Below are 8,847 nucleotides of genomic sequence, written 5' to 3' on the forward strand. Positions count from 1 at the left end.
CTCTCTCTATTCCCTACAGAAAGCAGAAATGAATTGAAGGAGGTGGATAACTGATCTGATGGTTAAAAGGGAAGTGGCACGTGAGAGGGAAACGGTGTAGCTCAATGACCGCTATGCCCCTTCATTTCCTCCCCTTGTTCCAATTTCATCCCTTTCTCTATTTCCCCCATGTTTTATATGGATCTTTCTCATCCATTAGCTTCTTTGACCCATGAAATAATGTCTATAAAAAGTTCGGGTAAAAAATCATCTCCTACCTATTTTTCTTGAATTTTGGAAGAAAATAGCCCTTAAATCCAGAAATTAATCTTAACCCATTTTAAGGATTTTATGCCTCAAATAACTTCTCTACCTCATAAGATAATTTCCCTAAAATTTTCTAGTTAATTAGAAACTTCTAAGTATTTTCTAAGAAAATAACCCATTTTGCTATGAAAATAGCTTTAAAATCATTTAAGCCACTTTTTGGGGAATGAACTTTTTCAAAATATTTCTAAACCTTAAAAATCAATATTCCATAATTTTCCCCACTTGTGATTGAGCTATTAAATAATTTTAATGAATTTTCTTTTTTCTGCTCGTTCTGAATCAGAAAATTCGGGGTGTTACAATACTCACAAAATGTCTGTCCCCTTCGTGAAAAATTAAGCGCCTGTTTGGTTCAATCCCATTGCAAGATTGCAATGGTCATTAAAATTGCATTACTAAAAAAATTTTGTTTGGTTGCTCTTTAGTTTAGTAATTGGGTTTGCAATGGTAATGATTATTACCAAAAAATTGGTAATGCCCATTCATACCTTCTCCCCTATGAATTCCCATTACCGTTTATTGCATGATCCAAAAAGTCTAATTTACCCTTGTGTTTGTTCTCATTGTCTCCTCTCTCCACCTCTATTATTGACAGCCACCCCCATGGCACCATTAGCCCCATCAACCAGAATCAACATTTTTTCCCTTCCATTCTCTCTATTTTTTCCCCAGTGACAAGCCCTTCTCTTTTTTCTCCCTCCCTTCGTTATCATCATTTTCATCCTTTGCCATCAACATTTGAAGCTATGAATGCCTTACTTTCATATCTGTTTTCTATGAATGTCTTCCTCTAAATCTATTTTCCTGCAAATGTTCAAATCAATATTTGTAGTGGCAAACATGAGATTTTCATGCTTCTATGGTTTAGATCTTGGTTTTGTATTTTGTTCCCTCTGTAAGATTTGAAACCATGTTTAAAACTTGACTCACATATTTCTTCCCTTTTAATTCGTTGTGCTCATGATTTGCTTAAGATTTTTTTTTTTAAACATGCTGATTCTTATTTGGATTTTGTATTAATGCTGGTGTTTTGGTTGAGGAAGATGATTGGGAATTGAGAGTTTATGGGCATTTTGGACCTTTTATAATTCGGATTAAATATGAAAAATAATTTATGCACATCTTGTTAATAACAACCCAAACATACCGATGGTAATCATTATTGGATTGTATCCTATTGTGTTGCACCCCATTACCCAGTTTCTTCACCAAAAAAAAAGAAAAAGATATTTTTGAAAATAAAATGATGGAATAAAATTTAATCTATTATCTATTATCAAGATAAAAATAAAAAATTATTATGCTAACAACAGCCTCTTTGCATCCATATATAATCTTTATCTTGATAAGGTGAGAGCCATTGCCATTTCTCTTACAAATTAACATAAATTCAAGTTCAAGAAACACATTTGTGGGATGTTTTAACTTTAACGTTTTTGGTTTGATAGATATTAGTTTGAAGTTCAAAGTGAGTTGGGAAGACTATATTGAAAAAATTATTTTGAGTATAAATATCAATACTTATTATTAAAGAAACAACAAGGATTTAATAACAAAGCCATAAGAACTTAATTAAAAAATAAGGAAAAATTATAAGATTTTTATATTAATTTTTATTTATTTTGGCAAAAATAATTTGGTCTATTAAATTTACACTTATTTTAATTTTAGTCTCTCAAATTTTAAATAATATGTTTTAGACTTTTAAGAAGCAAAATGATTCAAGTTTTTATTAAATTATAAAAGCTAATATATTAGACATAAAGAAACTTAAAGGACTAAAACTCATAATTTGAAACTTTAAAAATCAAAATTAAAATGAAGGCAAGTTTAAAGAACCAAAAATTGTATTAACCCAATATTTATTAACTTTCCTTTATTATTAGGAAAAATCCCTTAAAAAGACCCTTTAATAACTCATTATTATTTGAGCTGTTAAATTTGTCAAGTTTCTAATAAGGTCATATGACCCAAAAAAGAATTTTAAAATTTTATGAAATAACTTTAATGCCCCTTTCATTAAAAATCTAGAGAGATGAAAATTTGTATCATTCCCGTATTGCCTAAGAACTCTGAATGAGAGAAACTTGGCAGATACCATTGCAAATCGAAAAATCAATCAAGTAAGCAGTGGTGAATTAGTTTTTATATTAAATTTTCCTCCTTTATTGCAAGTGTGTTATAAAGATAGAATGTTGTTAATTTAGATTAATTAAATTATTTATTTGTAATGAATATATGTTAACTTTCCCAAATTATCCTATTTAATTATGCACATAGAATTTATCCCTTGGTGGAATCTTTTATAAGCAATAGGAATATTTTAAAGAAAACATTATAAATTTGGAAAACAAAGTATATTAATATCTTATATTTATGACGAAAGCTACTCTCTCAACTAGATCTTATGTTGCGGACCAAGCAAAGTATTTTGTATTCAAAATTGGTTTACAAAGTCTTGGAGGCTAAAGAGCATTGGATTCTACCCGATATATATATATATATATATATATATATATATATTTGGGAAGTTAGGACATTTTAAGGGAATAAGTCCAATTTTATCCCGGAGTATTTGTTCAGGAGCTGTGGGTATTTGAAAATTTTTTTAGGAGTAATATCGCCCCGAAAATTGTTAAAACGTAACAATGCCATCCTGTCTATAAGCAAACGTTAATTTTGACCGTTAAAGCCATGTGGTACTCCCACATGGTACTTGATACTGCACCTCATCATCAACTCATACTTGGTGTTGACTACCTCATATTTCCTCTTTCTTGGACCATATTCCCTCCCTTTTTATACTGGAAAGCTGGAAAACATTGGACTTCCATGCAAAAAATGAAACCAGCCATGTGCATTGAAAGAATTCAAAAAATTAATTTACATAAAAAATTAAATAACCAAAAAGACCAAGCAATACAAGAAAATTTTCCAGAATCATGGAGAGGGAAGAACGAAGAAGGGAACAAAGCAAAACATATAAGCAAAAGAAGAGAGAGATGAAAGGAAGTGAGATTCAGTGATTTTCTCTCAAACTTCTCAATGCAGAGTCCATCACTGTTCTTGCAATCCAAACTCCACTGTGCATTGAAAAACAAAAATCCCTTCCCCCAATCCCACATTGTTCCTCGTCGGCAACAAAACAGGTATGGGATTTCAAACATATGGAAATGTGAGAGAAAAATATTGATTAAAACGCATAAAAATTGCATAAGTCATGGGTTTTAACTATATACCTGAAATTATTAAAATTTCACCAACAGCTAAAGCCATGAACGCATATGACTGTAAGCCGCCAGTTTTATGCTTCTGGCCATACACTGCCACAAGGGTATCCTTCGTTTCTTCCGTTATAGATGCTCCCAGATTGCTGAGAAGCACACATGCAATCAGGTTAGGAAGCACTTCCCTTGCTTTAGAACTTTGTAACGACTTCTTGATTTTGAAACTGCTTAGTCTGGCCAACTTAGCTCGTAAAGGACACTGCAAATTTTTCCATGAGTGGCTCATTTCCTGACAAGACTTTCGCAGGAGATCATTCATCTGGCACCTCACAGACTGTCTTTGTTTAATATGCTTCCTTAGTAAATTCTCATCCATGCTAATATCAAAAATAACAACTAAAGAATGAAAAATTGATATTCAAATTTAAAGACAAAAGCCTTTTGGAAGAAGAAAATGAAAACAGAAATTAAAGAAAGACACTGACTGATTTTCCCCCATAATTTTGGATCAGACATAAATCTGAAAACCAAAGAAGCATAAACAGCAAAAGTAATAAATCAATCATTTTCTGAATGCGTTAACCACTAATGACGTAACTTTAATCAAGGAACTGTCAACTTTGATCATCTCAAAAATGAAGTGTTAGACTTAGACCCAAACAGCATGGTGAAACAAAGGCAAAAACAGAGTAATTGTAAAGACAAAAATCTAGATGGAATCCTTAATGTAATGTGAGGTAGGGGATGGTCCTATAGAACAAGAGCCATGAAACGAAAGAGCCTTCCATCCATTGCCAAAAATGGAATCCGAGAACGGCTTTTAACCACAATTTTCTATAAGTTGGACCTCGTCATCCTCTTCCTTTTCCTCTTTCTCTTCTTCATCCTATTCCTCTTCCTCTTCCTCTTCTTCATCGTCTTCCTCTTCCTCATTATCCTCCTCTTCCTGAATATAGATCAATTTTATTTAAACCCTGGTCACAACTATATCAAATAGAAAAGAACAATTACGTTGACAAAATGACCTCCACTATATCTGGTTAGGACTTCGGCAGTCAGCATATTTCCAGCCCATTACTTAAAAGCATGAAAGGCTTGTATATACTAAAACTAATCTGTGTATAACATCCCATGTTTAATTCAGGATTCAAGTGACTTTAGGAATGGATTTATTACCAAGGTTCAGAGTAGCTTAGTTGTGTTGATTGAGACATAGAAGCACACAGGATTAATATTGAAAACTAACGCCAAAACCCAAAGAAATAGACCACATATTCATTTGAAATTATTGCTATGAAAACCATAGAAGCATATATAAATAACATAGTCAACATAATAATTTTAACAAATTCAAGGATCTAAAGAGAAAACTTCATTTTACCTTAAACAAGGGCTAATACAAACTTTAGCTCTTTAAGTTTGCTCTTATTTTGGTTTTAGTCTTTCAAGTATCAAAATATAGATTTTGGTCTCTCAAGTTTATTTTTATGAAACTTGAATCATTTTGGTCCTTGAGGGGCCAAAACCTATAATTTAAAAATTGAGAAATTAAAATCAAAATGAGAGCAAACTTGAGGGACCAAAGATTATATTAATTCAAAAAATATAAAAAAAAGCAAACTTCAAACACCGCAATCAATAACTTTTAAGGGTAACCATCAAAGCGAAAATTTAGGTTTTAAATGGAGCTCCAAACAAACTCCTTGTTTTGCCAAGTTGAGCCCCGCCCCGCCCCGCCCCGCCCCAAATTTTGTCTTCCTTGAATAAAAATCATAAAAATATCTGAACAAATGAATTTTCTCTTTCATATTAATTTCTCTCATCTTTTGAATGCACCAATGTCTCAAGCATAAATTTCACCAAGGAATCATCTAACCCTCCAAAACCACAAAGAGAATGAAAATCTTGCCAAGCTTCAGACACATAAACATTTGATTGTGGCACTCATATCTTGAGTTTTCAGAAGAACCTAAATTGCAGTCATGCACAATTTGAACACTGTACAAGATAGTAACATCAAGCTGTATGTGAGACAAACTGGCTTGGTATAGTGAATATTTGTATGAAGTTCTACTTGATATAACCAGCATAATACACACACACACACCCAAACTCTCAAAAGATCAATTGAATTTAAGCTAGAAAAGGGCATGAGTTTTTATTGGCAGTGACTTCAAAATGGATAAGCACTCAAGTTGGGTCATCTTTAAAACGACGTGTTATCACTTGAATCCAAATTTAAAATTTGATATAAACTCACGACAGATATGTAAACTTAAAATACGGAAAAATAAAACGAACATGGACAACGGTAATGTTGATATATGCAGATGCATAATATATAAAATGATATGCATACGTAGTCAAAGGAAGTCAAATTTTGGGGGAGATATTCACCTGATCATCACATTTCCAATAGTATCTAGTTGGGGTCTTCTCCATGTGAAGCTTATATCCTTGCACGATCTCTATATGAGGGGGGATGCTTAGTTTCTCACAATGGTAGGCGGCAAAATATTTGAGAGAAGGACAGTGCATGGTTCCCCTGAATACGGAACGTAATTCTGGTAGACCAATTAATTCCACACGTCTCACTTTAGGAAGAGTGTTAGGGTCAATGCTACCACTATTCTCCTCAACTATTTCTTCCATCGACTCGCAATATTCAACAAAAATGGTCTCTAGTTCTTTGAGCTGTCCAAATAATTCCTGTGTAATCAGAATCTTCATTTTGTTGCATCCAGAAATATAGAGATCTCTGAGGTAAAGAAATGGGCTATAAAAGACTGCAGCAGATGATGGTGCCAGTATTTGTTCCAAGTCTTCCACCTCTTCAAGGGAAAGTCTTACCAATTGGACAGGGCCGCAAAACAAGCAATCGGGAGAGGCACAACCCATGGACTGCCACATACGGCATCGCTTTATGTTCAACCATTCAATTTCAGCCACATCATCATTACTTTTACATAATGATAAAGCAGAGCATAGGCATGTTTTCTCTGTCCCACGGTCACACCCACTTATAATCAACTCTTTGACGTCTTCTGGAAGCTCTGTTTTGTTCCTCAAACTAATACCACATAAAACAACCCTTTTCATATTTTCTTCTAGTGCACCCTCAAAGCAAGCACGATCATACAGCCTAGCTGAACTCAGACAATAGCTTTTGGGCATATGATCTTTGTCCAGGCTCTTAACATAGGTATTAAACTCCCCAGTATCACCAAAGCTGACTGACATAACTTTCAACTTTCTCAAACCCTGCAGATCTTGTGCACTCACATTCATTGAATCTGGGATCCAGTTCATCAACTTAAGAGAGAGTAAATTGATCATCTTGGATATTGCTGATGATGACATTTTCAACTGTTCTGTGTCAGCTAGATTCAGACATTTCAAATTGACCAACAACTCCAAACCACCAGGTGCTTCAGTGATGGCAGTCAGTGAAAGGTCCAACTCTATTAACCTTTGCAACTTTGCTAATGAGGGCACATAACTCAATTCTGTACATCCAGATAGCAATAAAGCAACGAGGCAATCCAAGTTGGATAAAGATTCAGGTAAACGCTTGATGCCAGTCCAAGACAAATCAAGTATTTCAAGAGCAACCATGTTGCTTAAAAAATCATCCGGAATCCATTTAAGATCATAATTGCAATCCAAAAGCAATGTGGAGAGTCTAGAGCACTTGGGAGATGTGCCATCTAGAATTTTCTGTACATTGCTTTCAGTAAGGAAAACTTTTTGCAGATTTTCTTTCCATCCTCCATTCTCCGGTAATTGTACCAAATTCCTACTTGGTTTCACCATAATTTCCTCAGTCTCCTTTGTAATATTAATAGCCATGGCTCTAAACAAGGTGTGCATTCTCCACCGTCCATTTTTTTCCATCAACAAGCTGCTATTTTTTAATTTATGCAACATCGTGTAACATTCATCATATTGCATCTCCAAGCTATCTGTCTCATCTGTCCATCCCATGGAGAAAAATCTCCTAATCAAAAGCTCAACATCACTGCCCCTGACATTTTCCTTGGCTGTTAATGCATAGTACAAAAACAATCTTTGCAATTTATTATTTAAGCAAGCATAGCTTGATTTTAATGCTGAAAATATCCTCTCATCCATATCCTCTAGCATGCCTTCCAACATGTGATTCCATTCCCTCAGGTAGTCTTCTTTCCCCCTCATACTTCTTGCTATTGTAATAATAGCAAGGGGCAAACCCTCACATTGTTTTGCCATGGCCCTTGCTATAGGCTCCACTCTACTTGACTGTATTTGATGGATTCCAAGAGTCTTTTCAAACAAATCCCAACTATCTTCTTCATCTAAAGGCTTTATATTTATTGTTTTTTTCGTGCAATTCATATTTTGACACACTTCCCAGGAACGAGTTGTCAAGATTAGTTTAATCCCATCATTTGAAAGAGGAAATCCAACCTCTTCTAGGAAGATAGGATCCCAAACATTGTCTAAAATGAGAAGACATCTCTTTATGTGTCTGGATGCCTGCAATAATTTCCCAGATATTCTTTTAAGATCACACTCATCTGATATGTCCAAATTAATTGATCCTGCAATGGCTTTTTGCAATTGGTAAACTCTATTATCACTTTGTGACATAGTAACCCAAATAATATGGTCAAAGTCATCACCCGCTTCTTCTAAAAGCTTGTTATTCACAAGAGTTGCTAAAGCTGTTTTTCCTGTCCCTCCCATTCCCCATATCCCAATTGTTGACGCCTCATTATTCATTATCCATTCCCATATTTGTTGAATATGTCTTTGAACCTCTTTTCCCCTAAATCAGTTGTTGGCAATATATAACCTTTGGCGCATTCTAGCAATGAGAAACACGAGGTTACAAATAGGAATTATTTATTTCAAGTGCTGTAAATTAAATGAGAGTAATGAAATATGAATAAATTCAATATATTGCATGCGTTTTGATATCGATTTTATTAGATATCCTGAAAACGAATATGAAGTGATGATAGCAATTACTTACCTCAATCAATGATAGAAAGAATATATAAATTAAATTTTTGAATAAATCACTACTAAAAAAAGGTTGTAACTAGTTTCAATTGAAGTACATACCTCTTCTAGCATCTTCAGATTTTGGTTCGCTGGTATCAATCCTCTTTCTTTTAGTTCCGCGTATACTCAAGTCCTTTTCAGCTCCGACTTGGGCATAATGCCTTGTGGCTTGATCATGCAATTTTTCCTTTTCTTCGTTCAAGTCACTCTTTAGCAACTTGAAAACCACATCCAATCTCTCTTTATCACTGTCAAACTGAGTTTT

At 34.1% G+C, this 8,847-nt stretch overlaps 1 protein-coding gene across 1 annotated transcript; it reads right to left on the minus strand.

Annotated features, from left to right (window-relative positions):
• Positions 1–5,909: 5,909 nt before the first annotated feature.
• Positions 5,910–8,297, minus strand: LOC114760770 (probable disease resistance protein At4g27220). The gene has a single exon (XM_028950056.1). The coding sequence runs from the start codon at positions 8,295–8,297 to the stop codon at positions 5,910–5,912; it is 2,388 nt and encodes a 795-aa protein (XP_028805889.1).
• Between the last annotated feature and the right edge of the window lie 550 nt (positions 8,298–8,847).

This window comes from Neltuma alba, unplaced genomic scaffold (genome assembly GCF_004799145.2).
Source record: "Neltuma alba isolate B1F8T4 unplaced genomic scaffold, ASM479914v2 tig00011020_pilon, whole genome shotgun sequence".
Classification (NCBI taxonomy): domain Eukaryota; kingdom Viridiplantae; phylum Streptophyta; class Magnoliopsida; order Fabales; family Fabaceae; genus Neltuma; species Neltuma alba.

Bases quoted from the DNA above. Each gene is read 5' to 3' on its own strand.
- LOC114760770 (XM_028950056.1), bottom strand. From the start codon at position 8,297: ATGAATAATGAGGCGTCAACAATTGGGATATGGGGAATGGGAGGGACA.